This window comes from Apus apus, chromosome 5 (genome assembly GCF_020740795.1).
Source record: "Apus apus isolate bApuApu2 chromosome 5, bApuApu2.pri.cur, whole genome shotgun sequence".
Taxonomy (NCBI): domain Eukaryota; kingdom Metazoa; phylum Chordata; class Aves; order Apodiformes; family Apodidae; genus Apus; species Apus apus.
In genome coordinates, this window is record NC_067286.1 from 11,534,632 (window position 1) to 11,555,740 (window position 21,109).

Consider the following 21,109-nt stretch of genomic DNA (forward strand, 5'->3'; position numbering starts at 1 on the left):
GCCCAGTGAGTGACCTGGTTTTATCTGGACTCATAGAGATCAGGTCACACAGAAAACGATAAGGACACTAGGACTTGGAGCTGGGTTAAGAGGAAAACTGGGTCTCAGTGTTGGTGCTGGGCTGCCTGGTCTCAGATGTCTGAAAAGCCAGTGAAGTGAGTCTGCTGTAATTGATGCCCTGGGAAGGGCTGTTTGGCCTTCTGGCTTGACAGGTTTAGAGATGAAATCTGGGTTTTAAGCTACTTCTACTCACAGAGAGCTCTTCTACTGAAAACATTTTGATGGATATTGGTTTAGGCTTCAGTGACATTTTTTGGATTGACTTTTTGGCCTAACAGAAGGGGAAATGTTCCTCCAGAAGGAGATGACAGTGTAGTTTTAAAAACAAATTATGTACGAGAGCTAATTAACTTGGCATTTACAGCTTAGTATTCTAGATGAATTTGCTCCAACTGAGACCACATTTTGTTGCAAGGAAGCTTCTGCTTAGCATCTCTCTCCTTCTGCTGCTTCGCATGCTGTGATATTAAGGTCACAAGCCATCTTCTCATGTCCTGTTCTGTGCCTTCCAATTAAGCAATGAGTAAAGCGGAGATCCCAGGTACAGTTTAGCTGTGAGGGCTGAGACATCTCTCAGTGGGGCTCCTTATAGGTCCTGGTCAATATTTTAATAGCTAGAAAGAGTCTCATGGGACAGGCTCCTAGAGGAGCTTGCTACAGAATGATATTTAACCAGCATAGTTGCTGTTGTTTCTGCCCACTGTAGAGAGGAGCTCTGAAAAGATCATACTAATGAGGGGAAGGAGACTATGCAGGTGAGGAATTTATCTCCTTCTCTGACACCAAGACCTTGACAAATAGTTTGCTCTCTGAGCATGCTGTGGTTATGGTTAGCAGGCCTGGGGGGATGGACATCCTGGGTGCATGGGCAGGATGGGACAGGCAAAAAAATTTCTTGTCCTTGCTGCTGCAGGCCCCCCCGGTGTGGTGCACAGGACATGCTCATCAGCAAATTGTCCCACCACAGGAGCTCCAAAATCCTGTTTGCTTGTGCTGTGCATGTGCTTCAGGGCTACGTGGCACAACAGGGCAGTGCTTGCTCCATGCAGCAAGGAGGCAGAGCTGAAGATAGAAAACCTAAGCTTGATTTGACAAAGGGTGGTGACTTTACGTTGACATTATTTGGGTGTTATTTAACTCTCACCAAAGTCCTCCCTCTCCTCCCAAGATCAATTTCCACCCCCAGGGAACATCAGGATGCTCCTGGGAATTCATGCATTACCTAGGTAGTTATTGTAAAGAAGGGAAAATGGGTCCATCTGTACCTATCCAGAGAGAAACTGAGCACAGAGGCAGCTGAAAAAATTCAGCTTGGACAAAGAATGAACATAATGAATCATCATAGACTGTATGAAGGGGGAATTAACAGGATGCTCTCATTTAAAAATTGTATTAGAGGCCGCTGATGGCGATGAGCCCACGAGTTGCTCTCCCTGCACTTCTGCTCTCTGCCATCCCAAATTGAGTTAAGGTCATACAGATGCACCTCTTATTGCTTTAGGAGAAAAATAGGGCTTATTTTTTCCTGAGGCTCACAGGTAACTAATGCAACACAGGCAAGGCATAGCAAAGGTAAAGCCCCATCCTCAGCAGTGTGAAGTGCCGCGGGCACCGTGAGATTGGTGGGCTGTCCCCAGGGCCCGGCTTTGGGAGAGAAAGTCTCAGGACTCTGCTTGACAGGATAAGGGGATAAAATGCACCAACAATACAACTGCTTTGTGGGAGGGCTGGAGGCCTCCACAGTCACATGCTTATGTGCAAACAGAAACCTTGAACTTCTTTCACTCTTTTAGATTTTCTTCTCTGAATTTTTAAGCCTGAATTGACACATCTTCGACAAATAAGGTCAGTTATTTGCTTTCCCCACAGTTCCCACAACACCAAACTATAAACATAAGTGGTGGTGGTGGGTAAACAAACAAAGGAATCCAAAAGACACATGCACAAAACTGAAACAAAACATTCAGTTGTCGTAAAGACCAGAAACTCTAATCAGGGTTCCAGTATATTAAACATGATACAAAAAGAGTGGACTCAGTGTCCAGCTTTTGAGGATGGTGAATTAAAATTAAGGGCAACTTAGGCAGAATGGCAAAAGGAAGGATATGAAGTTTTACTGGAAATAACTGTATGCTAAAATAATACATGAGAGACTGAAATTAATAATCATCTCTACCAGTGGCTCTCCTGCATGGAATATGCTGCCTACATGAAAGCCCATCACAGTTGCATTTAGGCGGGTGTAGAAAAAGCCTCCCAGGGAGCATTGCTCAGGGTGGACCACATCCAGGTAAGTCCCACTCCTTCGGAAGAAAAGCGTGGCTGTGTATTTAGTAGAATCACCTGCATGTGTTTATTTACCTTTCCAGAGACCATGGCTGCTTAGCACCACCAAGCTGCAGGCTGGCCCAAATGGCTTTCAAAAAAAGCCACCCTGTTCTGTTTAAAAAAGGCTCCAATTTTAAATATTTTTCTGAATGTTCCTTTTGGCCCTTGAGCTGAGGGAAGTGGGTGATCTCGTCAGGAAGAAGACAACCAGAAGCACATCTCAGAAGCACATGATGTACTGAGCTCTCTGGAGACTGCTAATAATGCTTGATTAATTTTCATTATCAGTGTGAGCAATCTTTGAGCTCTCTCTGCATCTGTCTTATTTAGAGTTGTCTTTTCTTAGTTAAATGGCAGCTTCTACAGCCAGTGATCCAATTGTTCCTCAGCACCTGCTTGAAGCTGTCCAAGTTAGGGATGGACATTGTGTAATTTGCAGGACGTGATTTTAAGGCTCAGATCAAATAAAATGGAATGGCAGATTAGCCAGTAATCAAATGGAGTGGAAGGTCATGTGCAGGTTGATGCTGGGGGTCACAGAAATGTTTTGGCTGGACAACACTGAATAATGGACCAAATCAAAATATGCAGGTTGTGGTCACCAAGAGGCAGGATGAACAGCTGTTCAGCAGATACCCTGAGCTCATAACACAACAACCATTTTCTGCCTACCAGTGCAACGAGCTTGTGCAGTAGATTTTATACCAAGTCTTTGCAGTGCTGTAAAGCTCAGACACTGCAGCCAGGGCACAAGTTCACTTGCTGCTGGTGGGGAAAATGCCTGGGATGGGTTCTGTGCTGTCACCTACGGGCCTCTCAGCACCCTCTGATGTGGGGCAGGAGCATCTCACGCTGAGCCCTGTGAGGATGAACCTGGCTCCCCAGTCAGGCAACGTGGGCCTTTCGAGTCCCACACGGAGGTGCAAGGTGAGGGGTGCTTAGAGGACTGCTGTGGCAGGAAGGGTGCACAGGGTCCTACTCACTGACACAGCCATGATCCCCTCCTACGGACACTCATGCTGCAGGACACCACAGATGGTAAGTCAGCCTGTTGCTCACACCTCAGAAAAATCTGTCTTTGGTGTAGCCATGGCTGTTCCAGGACAGAGCAGCTGCCAGCCCCCAGGGTTGTTTGTGTGTGGGAAAGGGTTCAGCTGCAAGTTTCTCTCAGTTGGGCAGCCTTACCTTAAAAAAGGAAAAAGAATACAATCCTCCAACTCGCTGTAGCACTGTACTGGACTGACAGGCATGAAAATTTAGCTCACTTTCCTCCACTGCCACCCAGCTTCAATGCCCTGTACTCATCCTTAGGATCCACATTTCTCCTCTATGTAGCCAGAAGCATCCAAAAACTTCTGCCTGGAGAGCTGCTGGCCTGACTGATCTGTATTTGGCCCATGTGAAGGCCTTGATCTTGGGGCATACAGCTTTTGGAGGATGGGGAGGATGAGGTTTGCCCCCGACAAAAGCAGATCTTCCTCTCCACAATAATTAGTCTGAGCAACTCCTTGCCTTCTACTACATGAAATCAGGAGTTACTTGAAGGGCTGTTTATATTTTAATTCACTTCAGCGTACATGGAGAATCAGGCACACTGTACACAGCACCAATGAAAACAAATATAGTCCCTGGAGCAAAAACAAAAGTCATTCTGATTACATTACGGCGCAGCAGAGCACAGTGTAAAATGGGAAACCACACTCAGCAACCTCCCAGGGCCTGGGTGCTGCTGAGCTTAATGCTCTCTGCTCTGACAATCAAAACTGCTGCTGAGCTTAATGCTCTCTGGTCTGACAATCAAAACATCACTCTTTCAAATAGACCTTTTTTTTTCCCCTTGTAAAACACTCTTTGTTAATTGAAGGAAGAGGTGTTGTCTGGGGTGGCAAGTTGCAGCCTGGGCATGGCAGTGGATGTGATGAGGCAGCCAGGGGGAAGCTGGCAGGGAGCTGCTTTGCAGGCTGTTGTCATGGGAACGGAGCAAGTAGGGCATCGCCAGCCACGTCTTCTGCACAAACTCTGGCGAAGCGGTGGCATAAAATCAATGCAGCTGAGCAGCACTAGGAGAGCCAGCCATTAGGTTGTCTCTAGTAGGGATTTAATCTGAATGAAATGCAAAGGCCAGAGACTCCCATTGTGTGGAAAGGGTGTCACTCCTTCTGATCTGAATGGAGCAAGACTTTATGCCAACTGAATGAGCATCTAGGCACAGACATCAGAGCAAAAAGACTGACTTCACAAACACCTGGTGGAACCATAGTTTCTTCTAAGAACTGTCATATAATGTCATGTTAGAAAGCAGTTACTGAGGGCCTTGTTTACTTAAATGACTTCACTCAGTCTTCACTGTTTGTGCACATTTTAGCAGCCTATGAATTTGGCATCCATAATGATGAATGGCTAAAGACAAAGGGTTGAGCCTGGTGTGTGTGTCACCATGGTGAACGAGCTAAGAATACAAGATACTGCCATAGTGCCAATATTTGTGGTCATCTGAAGTATCTGATTCCCTTTGCACAGTGCTGTCTTTGTGCACAACTCACCTCTTCTGTGTAGGTCTACGTATGTGTAATTATTAGAATTTCCTTGATGTTTATAAGAAATATCCTGTGTGATACTGTGGTGGCTAGGGATAAGCAATGATTAAGACTGATTTCATGGATAAGGAACATGGAGATTTCTGCTCTTGCACTTAAAAGGGACAATGTATTTAGAAAAAAAAAAAAAAAAAGAAAAAATATATTGTTAACATTACACTGCAGAGACCAGTGAAAGTAGAATGAAACACAATAGGTAAGCCAAGGTCTGAGAAAGGTTGAAAATGCTAACTGAAAAAGGTCAAAATAGCAAAACTCAATTCATTGCGTCCAACCTTTCATTTTGCCTTCCTCAGGTTTGCTGATAAAGAGCTCCTAATTAGAGCAGGCATCTGCAGTGTAACCACACTGCTGCCACTGGCCCAGGCCAGCAAGATGCTATGTGCTCCTCATTTCCTATCAGCACCAAAGTGTGAATGAGGGGCTCACATCCATCCAGGGCTTGCTTGGTGTGTGCTTTGGAAAAGTGACCAAAATAGCAAGCAAGGGAATAAAATGGAGCCAACACATGGAGGGGTTCCTGGTTGACTTGTTGATGTTATGGATTTAAGCCACTCTGCTTAGCAACAAGTTTGAGAAAATGAATGATAAACTGCCAAAAACCCTCTAGTTTTATTATAATCATAGTCTTGCACGGCCTTTAACAGAGCTCTCACTGGCTATGGTGTTTCCATGCAGGTTGCAACAAAGATTGGAATGAAATGGCTGGCTCTGGGTAGAGAGCATGCTCTGGATCCATAGTGACTTGACTTTTAGTGCTAATCCCTTTGAACAGAGAATAAGGTGCATGGATTCACTAATCACAGTGGATCTCTCTGTATGGGGAAGAAACTGTGTGCTCTCCTTGGGTATAGTTGCCTCCATGCAAACGTCTCTGGCAAAATCTCCTCTAGGGAAAAGAGAGTACAAGACAAAGCGTGTGGAGCAGCACCAACCTTGTCTCTCCTACAGGCAAAACATGCAGAGTACCCAAGGTCCTGCTGTGTCAGGCCCAGCAGAGATTGGTAATCACTTTTAGATTAAATAAACACAGAAGCTGGTTTTCATGCTACAAAGGATAAAGTCAGAGGTGTAGACTTAAAGATTGTGGTTAACCAGTCAAAGCCACCTTCTCATCTCCACGCTGCTGCTCCTTGCATTTGCAGCACGTCTCCTTTGCTGAAGGAAGGGACACACACCAGGAATTGCACTGATAAGGGCATGCCACAGGTCACTAATTGCCAACAGATGCAGCACCCTGCGTGCTCCCCATGCCTGCCATGCAGGGAGGCAGCGGGGACGTGCAGCGCGCGAGGTGCCGGCCGACCTTGCCCTGACACAGGGGGACCTTGAACTCACAGAGCCCGCAGAGAAGGCAAGAGCAGACTCACTGAGGCAGAAAGATAAAATAGATGCAGAGCTTTTTCAGCACTTCCCTCCATTTGCTTCCTATCATAAATATCAATAACAACACGGGAATACAGAGGTGAACAGTTTGTCTAGCTTGCCCTTTCCATACGCAGATATTTCTGTTGTGAAAGCCTTTACGTAACTTCTAACAGCAGATTGTAAAACAGTGCCTGGGTTATGGAAGGAAGCCACAAGCCATTACACTGCATTACTGGAATGTAATGGGTCTTTGGGATGAACTATATTTGGAAAGATTGCTTTTATTGTAAACCTTGCACCCCATCTAACTCCTCAGCATTGATTTCTCTTTGTATGCTCCAGAGACCAAAGACCGGGAGGCCAGAATATCAGCGAGACCTGAACAGAGCCACTGGGGTTTTGGTCCAAAACAGAAACTCATGAGACAAAACTGTGCTGTTTATTTTAGGGGGGGGCAGTACCAGTGACAGAATGTAATCAAATGGGTGCTGATGCCCGATCTGCTGAAAGGTGTATTTGTCGCTAGCCTAGAGCAAGTGACAATGTAATGAATTGCTTCCCACACTTCTTTGCTGAGTAAAGGCTGCTGGCATAACAAGTGCTGCAATCGTTTTGATTTTTTAACTGAACTCGAGGAATAGACAAAAGAGAATCTTATTTTTTTTTTAATTTTTTTTTTTGGTTTTCTGTGCAAATGTCACACTGCTTTCATGTTGGCAATGACTGCAGAAACGCTGAATCAATTGCTTATTTACATAATCCCTTCAGATTTTTCTTTTCTGTCATTGTTGATAATGGAAAGATTTTTCTGAGCTGAGAAAAAGAAGGCAAGCAGGCAAGTTCTGAATGTGAAGAGGCTGAACTGACATAAAAATGTGGTGATTTGCATCAGTAAGAAATAATCATAATGCAGATGATTAAAATTATGGTAAATACTGTCTACCCTACCTGCCCTGAGGAACATCTACCCGGTGACAGTGAATGTCTATTCAGCTGCAGAGTGTGAAACAACTCTACACAAATTGCTTGACACAGAAGAGTCCAACATTATTACCACTTAGTCCATAATGTTATTTTACAGGGAAAAGGTTATAAAGTGCTGTTATTCACATGTGAATCAGTGCAGCACAGTAAAGAGCAGCAGGGACACGGCTTAGTGCACTGTTGGCTAGAGGGATGATGTGACTTTAGGAAAGCTCCTGTGGCAGGAAAAGTAGAAGCTCACTCTGCACTTACAGTGCCTGGAAATACAAAGCTCTTTTTAAGCTATTTTTATAAGATGACAGAGCGGAAAAGATACGCCCCTGGAGTGGTTTCCCCCCCAGCACCCAGGGATGCACCACCTGTGCTGCATCCTTTGTTGCAGTCTTGCCTTTTGCTCCAAAAGCTCTGCTCAGGCTGTGTTCCGATGGCCCAGGGGGGCTTGCTGCACCCCACAGCTCACCCCTCTGTGGGATGGGACCAGGATTTTGCCCTCCTCAGAGCCTCAGAAACAGAGCTTTTGAATAATCAAAGGGACTGCCAGCAGCTCTGGGGGAAGGGGACGACTAGTTGCATGAATCTTGATGATGGAGACCAATATGACAGAAGCTACAAAGCTCACTTCTAATTCAACATAGTGCACTGATAGCAGAGCACAAGGTTTAGTTTAGAGAGGCCAGGGCATAGTTTCAGCTCTCACAGCAAATACTGTCATTAAAGCACATTCTATGTTATTTTCAAAACACAAATTTGATGTGAGAATGCAGCTGCATTAACTTGAAGAGAGCTGGCCTGGTAAGGGCTGTGAGGGCAGTGCAGGAAGCAGCCTGCACACCACTGAGGCTCAGACCCCACAGATCAACCTTTGAGAGCTGCCTTGAAGATAAAACATACCCTCAGCCCTTTTGGAAGATGAGGTACCTGAAGAGCAGATATGGTCAGGGTAAGAATGTAATTAATTATTTTCTTAAAATCACATTTTCATACTTTTTTTTTTTTTTTTTTTTTTTTTTTTTTACCTGTATTTCAGTAACATTGCTTCTCATACGGGTATGCTGGCAAATAAATTTTGCAAAACCCAAACCAAACCAACAACAAAACAAACAAAAAACAACCTAAAAAATTTTAAATGTTGAGGTAAAAACTTCCAGTACTTTTCCTTAGTGATTCATCCAGCAGTTTGATTACTAAATCACTGCTTACAGTTTTCTAGGGCAAGAATTGACTGATCTTCTAGAAGTAACCTTTACCTCTTGCAGCACCAAGAGCTTATGGCTTACAAGATCTTACAAGATCCTTTTGTGGTTTTTTTTTTTGTTTGTTTGTTTTGTTTTTTCCCCCCCCCTGGATTTAAGGAAAGCCCCAGACTGGGCTTGAATGTCCCAAAGTCATTCCCGCCACCTAACAAAAGGTGCATTTTACACCCATGCATTAGAACTCTTCAAGCGTGTTAGGAAATTGGTCTCTCAGACTATCTATTATCATTTTTTTCCTACACTGAGCTGTTCCAGACGCAGCGACGCCTCTGGAACGGCACATGATTTACTGCAGTTCCAAGCTCAACCCGTGTTTTTCTCAAGATCTAGCCTGTTTTTCAACTCAGCAGCCCCTTCCCCCGCTGCAGACTATGCGAGTGGGTGGCGAGGAGGACCCAGGGCCACCTGCCCGCTTCACCGCAGGTACGGGCACGGAGCAGACCAGCTGCTGGGCTGGGGCTGGAACCCGATGTCTGCTCACCCCGCTCCCGCGGGCAGGTGTCCCCGAGCTTCGGGCGAGGGCCTCCCGTGTTCCCGCGGTAGCCCCGGGCCCCTCGCCAGGCGCACGGCCGGTACCGCACAGTTCTCACCACGGAGGGCGGCAGCACGACCGGGACGCGCGGAGCATCTGCAGGATGGTTTTAGCTCCCGTGAGACCGCAGCCCCGAGCCGGGGGCTGGGGGGGCAGGGGATGGGCCGCTCGGGACGGCGGGCAGCGCCGGCAGCGGCAGCGGGTGTCAGAAGGACGCCGGGTCTGAGACAGAGGAGCGGGGATAACGGGGCCTCCTGCCCGTGCAGGGAGCGCCTGGAAGCCGCTGGATCTGCCGGGGGGGCGGGAATCGCTGCTCCTCACAGCGCGGCTGGTTTGCTGGGAGAAGGGGCCACGGCCCTGGGGGGGCGATAACCCGCAGCCGACAGGTGCCATGGCCGGGTTTTAGCGACCTCTTCCCAGATCAAACGTCTGCCTGCCCACCTTCCTGTCTGTAACGTGGCTGAAGTTTTCTAGGAACGGCCCTCGCGCGCCCGGCGGCGGAAGAGCGCGCTCGCCTGCCGCGGGAACGTCCCCCCGCCCGGAACCGTCCTGCGGGGCCGCCGGGCCCGCGGGGCCGCCACGGCGGGGACGCCGCCCCACGTGAGGCGGGCGGAAGGCGGAAGTGATGGCGGCGGGCGCGGCGGGGCGATGAGCGCTGGGCCCGGGATGGCGGCCTGGGCCCGCGGCGGGGGCTGCGCGCCCCTCTGCTGGCTGCTGGCGCTGGCCGCCCTGGCGGGGCTGGGCGCCGAGGCCAAGGTGAGCGGGGCGGGAAGGGAGACGGCTGCGGGTGATCCCCGCTTCCCGGTAGCGGGGCCCTCCCCTCCTCCAGCGCCTCGGCCCTGCTGTCGCTGCAGGTCGGGGCCGGTGGTTCCGGCCGGGCCCCGCCGTGCGGCTTAGGTGCCGGGAGCAGGCGGCGGGTGTTGGCTGAGGAGGCCCGGCTGGAGGCGGGGGAGCTGCGGCTGGCGGGGCAGGGCTGCCCGCGCCTTGCCCCTCGGTGCTGCCCCTCCCGAGGGAGCTGCTCCCGCGGCCCTGCCTGGGTGTGGGTCCCCCCGGGGTGGTATTTGGGACCCTAATCTTAGTCTCGCTAAGATTCGAGACGGCAGCATCGTGTGTCTGGATAGGAAAAGTCGTTCCTGTTGTCAGAGTGCCTCCCTGTCCCGAGTTTTCTCCTTTATAATGGTTGTCAGCTTTTGACTTCTCTGTGGTCAGACCAGACATGACTTGGTGAATAGTGCAGGGAAGGTTTTCCAGCTGACGTGATTGTTCAGTGTAGAAGCTTATTGCTGATGCTTCTTAAGACATTCCTTTTGTCATGCTGCTAGAAAGCACCTTGAACTTCAGATAAGCTGTGGTCGTCCCCTGTCTCTTATTATTAATTAGTTTCTCTGATTTGGGTTTGAAAATGCTTTCATCTATAACCACTTATTGATAATCTTTGTTGTTTCCATAAGAATTTTTGTTCTGGTGCAACTTGGGAAACAAAGGGATTACCCTGTTTTAATATACTCCACAATGTTATCTTTTTCTGAAATTCCATTTTTCCCAGTAGAGATGTAAATTTTAATGTTGGGTGCTATTTCTTTCTTACTGTCTATACAGTTAATTCTCCTCACTTCTTTTCTGTAGTCTCTGTTGTTGCTTATGCAAATGTTAACTTGTTTCTCTGAAACTTGCATTTGTAAGTTTCCATAATTTTTCACCTTGCCTTCATTTGGAATTCCTGTTTTGTACTTTTCTCTCTGCCTCACACTGTTCTGCTGCTGTTTAAGAGAAGAGGACTGTAGGTTGTACTAGTCCCTGCAGCAGTTTTCCTTACAGATTTGCTTCTCTTATGGCTGGGGAGGACAGAATTATCCACAGAGATTTCTTTGCCAGCCTCCATCTGGAGTTAATATTCTTCTATTTGTTTTAAGCTTGTCACTGTGTCTGTTATACAATTCTCCTTATAACTTGAATAGTTGAGGCTATCAACGTCAGTAGCTTCTGGAGGTGTGTTCTTAAAAAGGAAGAGTGAACTTATGCTCCAGATTTTTCTCATGAAGAATTTGTTTACTATCTAAAATAACAGTGTTGCTTGACAAACTGCTCTGCTTGCTTAGTAATTTTAAGGGTAGTTCTTAAATTTGAAGGAAACCCTGAGTAAAACTGTTCAAAGATATTTGCAAGTAGTTTGTGTTAAGTCTGTGATGTATTATGTGCAGAGTGCTTTCTGTACCCTGTTATGGTTACTGCTGATGATCTGTTCTAAGCATCTTCTTTACTTTACAGAATTCTGAGGATGTTCGATGTAAATGCATCTGCCCTCCTTACAAAGACCATTCGGGCAATATTTTCAACAAAAATGTTTCACAGAAAGACTGGTGAGTGTGTGTGTGGCATAAAAAATTAGAATGAGTTTTACTCATTAAAAATTTGTTCCATAGTGATAATATGTGAATATCCTCTGGTGTTGCCAGGAGAAATTCCATCTCTTGCTTGACTTACTGGAACTTCTCTTTTAAAAGTTCTCCAGAATTCAGCTCAAGGAAGGGACAAGACTTGAAACCCAGACTTTTTGCCCAGTTTTTTGTTTTGGTTTGCTTGCTTTTGTTATTTATTTAGACTTGGAAGTAGCAGAAGAGAAGAGAGAGTAATTTGAATTCAATGATTTGAAATGGCCTAAAGGCAAGGGAGCACCTTGGAACTTGGGAGTATTGTCGCCTCTTTCTCCACTCTTGAAACTCATCCTGTCATTTAGAGACAATTGTTTCTGGAGATTTCTGCTCCTCAGAGTTGCAACCAGAGAGTGCAGTTGTATGACACAGCCTGAGACATTATTTTTCAGAGACAGAGAGGTTTTACATCTGTGCCCCAGCAACTTGCTCTGTTGTATTGTTTTGACCACCTATGGCATTTGTCAGACTCCTCTCCTGGCTTAAGACTGATATGCCTGGCCAGGGGTGAGGAACTGGGGAAGAAAAGATGACAGTGATCTGATACATTGGCATAACTCCCTTGTGTAATTTCACCTTAATACCATTGTCTGTGTGAATCACACAGATAAAACACCATGGTTTTGAGTTGCATCAATACTGGAAGTGCTCAGAGACTTTTTGGATCAGCTTACAAAAACATTATGTACTTCTTGATGTATTGACTTTTCTTCAGTTACATTAAGAATTTATAAAAGACTTTTCAGGCTGACCAGTAGCAGCAGATTGGCATCTTGATTATGAGAATTTCATGCCCCTGAGTAGGCTGACGAAAGTCATAGGAATAAAATTAGTGATACAGATATGCCTAGAGCTGTGCCTTGACTTATTCAATTACTTACAGGAGAACTGTGAGAAACAACACTGTAAATTTCAATCTGAACTAATCAACATAAAATGTACTGCCCAACTGAAATTACTATTTTTGTTCCACATGATTAACTTAACCTCAGTCCTACTATGACAAATTAAATTGCAGTGTTGAAACATACTGGGAGAATTCCAGCTGCAGCAGACAAGTGAGAGTAGCAGTGTTAACTGGTTTTGTTGTTCACTACTGCTTTACCATTGAAATTGTTTTGGTTTGTGGTTTTTTTTTTTTCAGTGGGTACTGCTTAGTGTGTGCCTGACTAGCAGAAAAGACCCTTTTTCCCTTTAAATCAATACTGGTACTGATAGAAGGAAAATTTGTCTTTGGAGGTTTGGCTGATTTTATGGTGACAGATACTGATGCACACAGAAAAAAATCTGTTTTCCTATCTTAAATCTGGTATTGTTGAGATTATTTCTAGGTGACCATCTGGGAACATTTTATGGCTTTGATCTTCTGTTTTGAGATGTCTTCTTACCACTTCTAAAAGGCCTGATTGCTAGTTTATGTGCAATTAACATCGACAAATTTATGCTGTGCTCTGACTTCTGCATCAGTGCAAGTGACTTGTTACTGAATAGAACTGGCTGATGTTCACCATCTTTTAGCAATTTAGATCTCATGAGACAAGAGCCAGATCAATTTTTAGTGTCTTTATGAATTATGTACAGTATAATGACCACTTACTGCAGCCTTGTCCGGATGTAAAATGGAAAGTTAAAATTTAATGTTGAACCTGTAATGTGCATCATGAGACTCTTATTTAGATGCTAAAGTTCTTTCACTTGAAGTGCTCTGTTCTTTGGCTTCAGACTGGCAACCAGGGCATTATGCCAACAGCAATATGGGCTGGGATGCTTTGATACCAATAACACCATTCCCCCTTCTGGACTCGGGTATGGAACTTCTGCAGGCAATTCCACCCTGATGGGCAATGTGCTGGGCAAGCGTGGTGATGCCTAAACACCTGCAGGGTTAAATACCCCACTTGGAAAGTGCTAATGTTCATATTTTGTACTTTTAAAGTATTGGTGTAGAGAGGCTGACTGTGGTGGACATGAAGGGAGTGAGGACACTGTCTACAAGCTGGATGATCTGGAAATCTGTCTGTGCAGAAGCTGCTGTTCTGACTAGCCTAGCTTGCCTTGGAAGAACTGCTTCCCTGGTGCTGTTACTGTGGGAACAAGGGAGTAGCTATAATGTAGAGGCAGTTGAGTGGGAAAATCTTTAGAGAAGGATCCGCCTCTTCTACATTTTCCACTAAAATTGCCAGGGATTTGCAGTTAGGGAAACACATCATCAAAATTCTAAGGTTCTGATAGATTTTAAACTTCCTAGCAACTTGAAACAACTGGAGAGGAAAAAAAAGGTGATACTCACACTAACAGATGTACTATTGTTCTTAAGCTGCGTACAAGCTTTCTGCTATACTTGTGCTGCATAATGGTACAAGCTGTCAATCCTGTGAACAGAAATTGTGTAGGTTGGAACTTGCATGTAGTTTTTCATTTTGTAGCTCAGATGCTACACTCCTCCACAGAGGAGAATGTAATTCTAATTTCAAATAAATGAGAAAAATAAGCCTTCCACCCTCCTCTGGAGGATGTGACTTGGCAGTCAATAGTTTTAGTTTTGAAGAAGCAGCACAAAGAAAACAGAGATGAGTTGGTGTCTGGCCATGTTTGCAGCATTGTAATCTATCCCAGTAGAGTGTTGAGTCTTAGGCTGCTGCTGTCACTTCAGGAATTTTGTTTGGTTACCTGCTCTGACTGTGCTAATGTTGAGCTAACCTGGATAAAGCAAAACACGATTTTTGTTCTGTCAGTGCTCTGCAGGGATCCTGGGATGTGCATGCTGAACAAGCAAACTCAGGCAGCAAAAAGACCAAAATTACATAAGTTATTGGTGGAAGCAGTTGTCTCATGACAACTGAATTTTAGTGCTGTGGTATTATAGAGTGTGATCAAAGGGGCTGGAGCACCTCTCCTATGATGACAGGCTGAGGGAGTTAGGGCTGTTCAGCCTGGAGAAGAGAAGGCTCTCAGGAGACCTTATAGCAGCCTTCCAGTATCTGAAGGGGCTACAGGAAAGCTGGGGGGGGGCTTTTCACCAGAGAGGGTACTGATAGGACACGGGGTAATGGTTTTAAACTGAGAGAGGGTAGATTTAAGTTACACATCAGGAAGAAATTCTTCACCATAAGGGTAGTAAGCTACTAGGATAGGTTGCCCAGGGAGGTTGTAGAAGCCCCCTCTCTGGAGGTGTTTAAGGCCAGGTTGGATGAGGCTTTTGCAGCCTGGCCTAGTGTGAGGTGTCCCTGCTCTCATAGCAGGGGGGGTGGAACCTGATGATCTTTAAGGTCTCTTCCAACATTAACCACTCTATGATTCTATGGTAAGATTGTCAGCTGCATTCTTTGGCATGGGACTGACTTGTATTTTGTAATCTTTTGAGTCAACTTATGCTTTTGCATCTGGGTCTGGTGCTGAAAACTGAATGCTTCTCATTCACTGTCTTGTTGATTGGAGAAACAATCCATCTGACTTTATTTTTTCCTTTCAATGCTTGTGATGACAAGAAAAAAAGACCTTCTGTTCATGAACACCAGCGAGGTTAATCTCCCTTCAGTCAGTGGAAGGATAGAATAAGGCTCTTTTGAGTATGATGAAGAAAGAACTGTATAACTGGAGTTTACTTTCATCCATGAGGTCAGGGTCAAATGATGCATTCATGCAGGGATTCACATCCTTGAACTTGTTACACTAACAGCTTTGATATTTTCAATGAAAAATGAACATTTTATTGAGTTACAAAGAAAGGTCGTGTTCAGCAGCTTGTCAATAGCTGAATTTCTTGTTTAAGTAAAATAATTGTGGAATAGTGAGTTACTTATTTTTAAAATATTGGTTATCTATAATTAGGAAAGGCTGAACTTAAAGGTAGTTTCTCAGCTCATGTGGCTGGGGTCTGCATGTGTAGTGGAACAAGTAAGCTAAAACCAGCTGAAAACTGACTGAGCAGTTTCTGTCTGTCTTCAGTGACTGTCTTCATGTGGTTGAGCCTATGCCTGTCCCTGGACCTGATGTAGAAGCATACTGTTTACGTTGTGAGTGCAAATACGAAGAGAGAAGCTCTGTCACAATTAAGGTAAACAATATAGTTCTGTTGGCGTATATTAAATGTTTTAACTGATTAAGAAATATGTCTGCCTTTTAGAGAAACATTCTTTTTCAAGGGAAGATTTTTTTAAAGCAGCCTAAGATTCAACTTTTTTTTTTTTTCCCAAGCTTTGGACTCTCTGCTTTTGTTCTTATTTTAGGGGGCCTCTCTTTATTCAGCTGTCTTATTTGCTTATTACAAATTTTCTTTGTAACTTGGCAAGCTAAAAAGAGCAAAATTGTCTGTTTGCTCTAACAGATTTTTTTTTTATTCTTCACATTCTTATCGTATTGGAGCCATTGAGCCCTAGGCAGGTGTGAATAGATTGTGCAGTGCATCATTTCTTATTTTGTAACATGGACTCCTTTTTTTGGTCTTTTAGAAGCTTGGTGTTTCTTTTTCCCTTCCCGGTTTTTCTTGGTGACTGTTTAAATGCAGATCTGTGCTAGAGAATGGCACCCCTCAAATTTGTCACCCCAGTTTAATGGCCAAACTGAACAGTTGTCTTGGTTGAGGTGAGATTTATAACACCAAGTTGTTTTAAGAGGGATTGCATAAGATTTTTAGTAAGGCCTCATAAAGAGAAACTGTTTCAAGCTGGCTTTCCCAAGCCCTTTTAATACCAGGTTGTATTTTGGTGTTTTTGTCTCTGTGGGTGTTAAGTCATCTGGTGTCACTACCAGAGACTGACAGGTTCATCACAGACTTTGCATGTACTCTTCTTTTGTTCCTTGCTGCCTGCTGGTAGATTGTGGGGGGTAATGTCACCATTTTGGCATAAACTGTGCTTGCATTGTGTAGGTTACAATCATCATATACCTGTCTATTTTGGGCCTACTTCTTCTGTACATGGTGTACCTTACACTGGTGGAACCTATACTGAAGAGACGTCTCTTTGGGCATTCACAGCTCATACAAAGTGATGAAGACATTGGGGTGAGTTCACCAGAGTGCTTGTGTACTTGGGTTAACATAAAGATTGGGATGATTAGTTGTTAAAGAACTATTTGGGATGAGCAGCTTTTTTTTTTGCCAGGCAGTGTAAATACTTTTCCTGAAGCAAGAGGAAAAGAAAGCTGTGAGATGACTTCTGTGAAGCCACTCTTCCATTTTTCACTGGGCTAGAAAGTAGTAAGATGCGGTCTGCTTCAGTTATCCCAGCTCTAGACACAGATTATTTTCTCAGAGAAGAAACAGAGTAGGAATGGAGTTAAATGTATATAGGAAGTGCAACTTCTTTAGTGTTTGATCCATACAGCCTTGCTAGTGATGACATTTATGCACATTGCTTACTGCTTAGATTTCGCTCTACAAAAAGAAAGCAGAGGGGTTGCGTTTTCTGTTGTTTCAGCTTGAATTTGTTGATGTTAAAATTAAAGAAGAAATTACTATAGTGAAGCAAAATGGGGATTGATGCTGAAATAATTTCTTAGTACTACAGCTAGAAAGCAGATCCAACATATCAGAATAGCCTTTTTTGGAAAGAAAAGCGGAGTTGTCCATTAGTTATTCAGTTTCTTGTCATTACGGGTCTTCCTAATCTCCAACACAGTGTTTTTGACTTCTAATGGAATGGAACAAAATTGTCTCTGGTGCCATTACAAGAAGGGAATGTAAGACCTTATGAAATCTTGTATTGGTAAGGGTGAGACACTTTAGTACCTGAGCTGTGTGGGTAAGGAGCAGTGGTCAATGGGAGTAGGTCATCTGTGTATGGAAAGGGGACTTAGAATAGTGTACAAATGCAAACTATGGCTCTGGATCTGGTGCATCTGTGTGCTTCTGAGCCTGGGGAATTGGCATGCCCGGGGAGGTGTTGCTGTAAAGTACTGCCAGGAAGCTTTCTAAAATGGCAGCTGGATTGTTGGTAAAGTGTCAGAGTTGAACCACACAAACGGATAAAACAATTCTGAAGTCTCAGCATCAATGTGCTTTCTATATTGAGCCCTTAAGCAGTGCTGCTTTTACTGATGAAGTGTTCTTCAGATGGGGTGACAAGTGGCATTGCTAGTAAACTGAGGAAAAGCATATTGGCTACAGAAGTGGCCACATCAGAAATTTTGACTTAAATAGGTTCTGCAGGGGCAGATGTTAGCTAGTCAAAATCAAACATTTTCCTAGATAATAGCTTTTATTAGCTGTGCCTTCTGTATTTACCTTGACTTCACAATAAAAATGTGAGATTGTTACTCAAGTTTGAGCTAACATTGTCTGGAGTGAAGGCTCTTTGGACAGAGGTATACTTTTGCTACTGTGTCCCACTGTTTCTGTACTTCCTTGTGTATTACATTGAGAAATATTCTAAATGGCTTTGTACTGACATCTTCAAAATTTCCCAGTCATTTTTAGGAGGATATTGAATGGGGTGTTTCTTGGTGGTTGGTTATTTTGATTTTTTGGAAAGGAGGGATTTGAATGACTCTTGTCTGCATTCTTGTAGCAAATTGGGCATTTTCCTGTTTAAATTAAATGAACATGTCCTGTATGCTATACCTCTGACAAATTGTATTTATTTTATACCTTATCTAAATTACAGTAATAACCTCCAAATCTGGGTTAGACTCTGCTAGTTGTAGGTGGAAGATCTGAAATAAGATCTGAGCTCCTGTGATGGAGCTCAGGTTAACTGCAGAGTGAATTTACCTTAAATTCCAGATCCACCTTAACCAAATTCAACACAAACAAAACCAATGTAATTGTTGCTGTTACTGTTACCTGTGCTTGTGGAGTCACTAGTGCTTATATTGCAGTAGTACTTCAAACAAAAAGCACTTCAGATCCTGGCTTAGTTCATGGTGCTCCTTTCTGCTTTATCTTCCTTCTGTGACAAGGAATGTGAAATAATTAAAGGTCCCTCATGTATTATCCCCATCCTTACTGTCCCTCTTGCAAGTCCTTGAGATATTGATCCTTGTTGCACTTTGGAAATACCATGTGCATCGATTTTGTTGCTGAATTTCAGGCAGTATGTTTGCTCTTTCTTCTTGCTCATTGATGGCAGCAGCCACTGATGAATGTCAGCTGCTTCCATAGACTTCTTTCCTCTTAAATTCTTTTTCCCCCCCTCTTGTTGTCTCCATAGAAATTGACAGTAGCTGGCCTTTGAGATGAGGTTGTTATTTGTCAGGAAAGGCATTACCACCTAGCTTGTTCTGTGCTCCTCTTCCACCATCTGTTGTATTGTAGAAACGTGGGGCTATTGTGATTTTGTTCTCCTGTGAATTAAGTCATTTGTCTCCTGTTAACATCCTGTTCTAGGTATATCCAGCTACCTCATTTCTTTTGTGTTGAGATTATAGCTTTTTGGGTCAGGGATTGTCTCTTGTTCTCTTAGCGAAGTGAGGCTCCTGTTTGGCTTTGAGACTTGTATAATTAATGATAATTTCTGTGCTACTAAAAATTATAATTGAGCTACTCTATGCAGTCATGTCACAAAGTATCCATTAGTGTAACTGTCTTCAAAAGTGTTCTGGGAAAAAAAAAGGAGTATGAAGTGCAGACATACAAAAAAGGCAGTTATTTAACACAGGACATAATTCTGTTATTTTTAATTTTGCGTTCTTTATATGAGGCTGACATAGCGTTAGCAACATGACTTTGTCCAAAACAGTGTGATAACAAATAAGTAGTTCAGTTCCAACTCTTACAGTTTATAACTTGGTTGTACTTATGATAAAAAACTAAAGCTTTGCAGGTATTGATAGAAAACAGTAAATATTAAACAAGTGCTCAGTTATTGTTGAGCTCTGTCACCTAAGCAGCTGTATTGACACTTTTGCTTTTAGACAGCTCAGTACAATAGGTTTAGTTTGGTAAACATCAGTGTGTTGGTTTTATATAGAAGCTGTGTGAGAACATCCTGAACTGCCTGTTGATTAGTGGCCATGAGCTGGCAGAGAATTGACTCTTCAATTCAGTTTTAAAGTGAAGTGCAGTCACAGTAGTAACAGGAGGCTCCCAGCACCTAGGTCTGTTCTAGGCTTCTGTCCCACCAGCTGCTAATGGTGCAAGATGGTGGTTCCAGTCTTGCAGCTGCCCGTGATGTCTGAGTAGCAGATAATTGTCTTGACAGTACAATTAAGTTTGGTCTGCTTGGGAAACCTGTGGAAATTACTTTGAATGAGAAATTCAGGTACAGTCCTAATGAGTCAAGAACTTGCTTGGTGGTTGTTACTGACCAGCTTGTTGGAACAGCCTGTTTAACTTAAAAAAACCAAAACCAACCCCCTCACGCCCACATCCTTTGGAGTGTAACAACAAAAAAGACTAATGTAATTGCTCAGTGGAATTGTTGAGATCTAAGGAATGATTTTTGCCATTCCAGGACCACCAGCCTTTTGCAAATGCTCATGATGTGCTGGCTCGTTCTCGAAGCCGCGCCAACGTGTTGAACAAGGTGGAGTATGCTCAGCAGCGCTGGAAGCTGCAGGTCCAGGAGCAACGCAAATCTGTCTTCGACCGTCATGTTGTGCTGAGTTAATTGAGTCTAATTAAATAACTCCTGGGAAAGAAAGTGGACTGATTGAGACCTAGGTCTTCCTGACAATTCAGAAGGGTTTTCTTGAATGGCTCAGTGTTGATTTAAAACAAAAAAAACAACAAACGTATTTGAACTTTGAAGGAATGTGTTGGAGTGGAAGCCATTTATAAAGATGAGTTAACGAAATGCTAAAATCTTTACACTTTCAAATGGCTTTTACTAACAAAACTGAAAAGAAATCAAACCCTAAAATACCTTGGGTTGCCGCTGTGGTACCTTATTTACAGTTGTGACTTGATGGTGGTTTTTAACTATATTTCTCTCCTATTTATGTGGTTAAAAAATACCTGGTAACACAGTAATTACTTAAAACTCACTAATCACTTTATGTAAAGACCTTTTGTAAATATGCTTGGATTTTCTGCTCACTAATGCTAGGTACTGGAAATCTCAATCTTGCAGTGTAGTCTTCACATCAGAGAATGAAATCCTGATTGGCTTTATTCATCATTTAGTTTCTTGCACTCATACTTTCAAGGTGCTTGTATGTCAAGTGATGTTTGCAGATCTAAGGCAAAGCTTAAGTGGACACTGACTCTAAGCTGCATACTGAAAGTACTGTGATGTAGATAAACTCAAATGCAGTGCATATCAAGACAGTGTTGGCATTTTGTTCTATTTTGATTTAATAGCTTAATATATTGTATGTGTATTATATCTCTTTAAAAGATCTTCTCCCTTTCTTTTCATGGGTAAAGTCTCAGGAGTTAGTATATGATTAAATATTTATTAAAAAAATCTTTCTGCATTTGTCTGGATTGATTGTGTAAGGCACATACTTTCTCTAGCACCTGTTGTCTTGGGAGTTAGGTGTATTTTTTTATCTGTGATTCTGTACTTATCTCTCTTAAGAGGTATACAGTTGCTAGATAACTAACTTTCATATATCCCCTTTGGAATGTAACAATTAAAGATAAAACTGATTTTTGAAAAACGGATCTGCATT

The 21,109-nt window shown here is 43.6% G+C and overlaps 1 protein-coding gene across 1 annotated transcript; it reads left to right on the forward strand.

The window, feature by feature from the left end:
* Positions 1–9,737: 9,737 nt before the first annotated feature.
* On the forward strand, positions 9,738–21,101 carry TMEM9B (TMEM9 domain family member B). Its single transcript, XM_051621501.1, has 5 exons — positions 9,738–9,878; positions 11,391–11,482; positions 15,503–15,611; positions 16,425–16,559; positions 19,948–21,101. Exons 1-5 carry the CDS (start codon positions 9,771–9,773, stop codon positions 20,101–20,103), a joined length of 600 nt encoding a protein of 199 aa, XP_051477461.1. The 5' UTR covers positions 9,738–9,770; the 3' UTR covers positions 20,104–21,101.
* Positions 21,102–21,109: the final 8 nt, after the last annotated feature.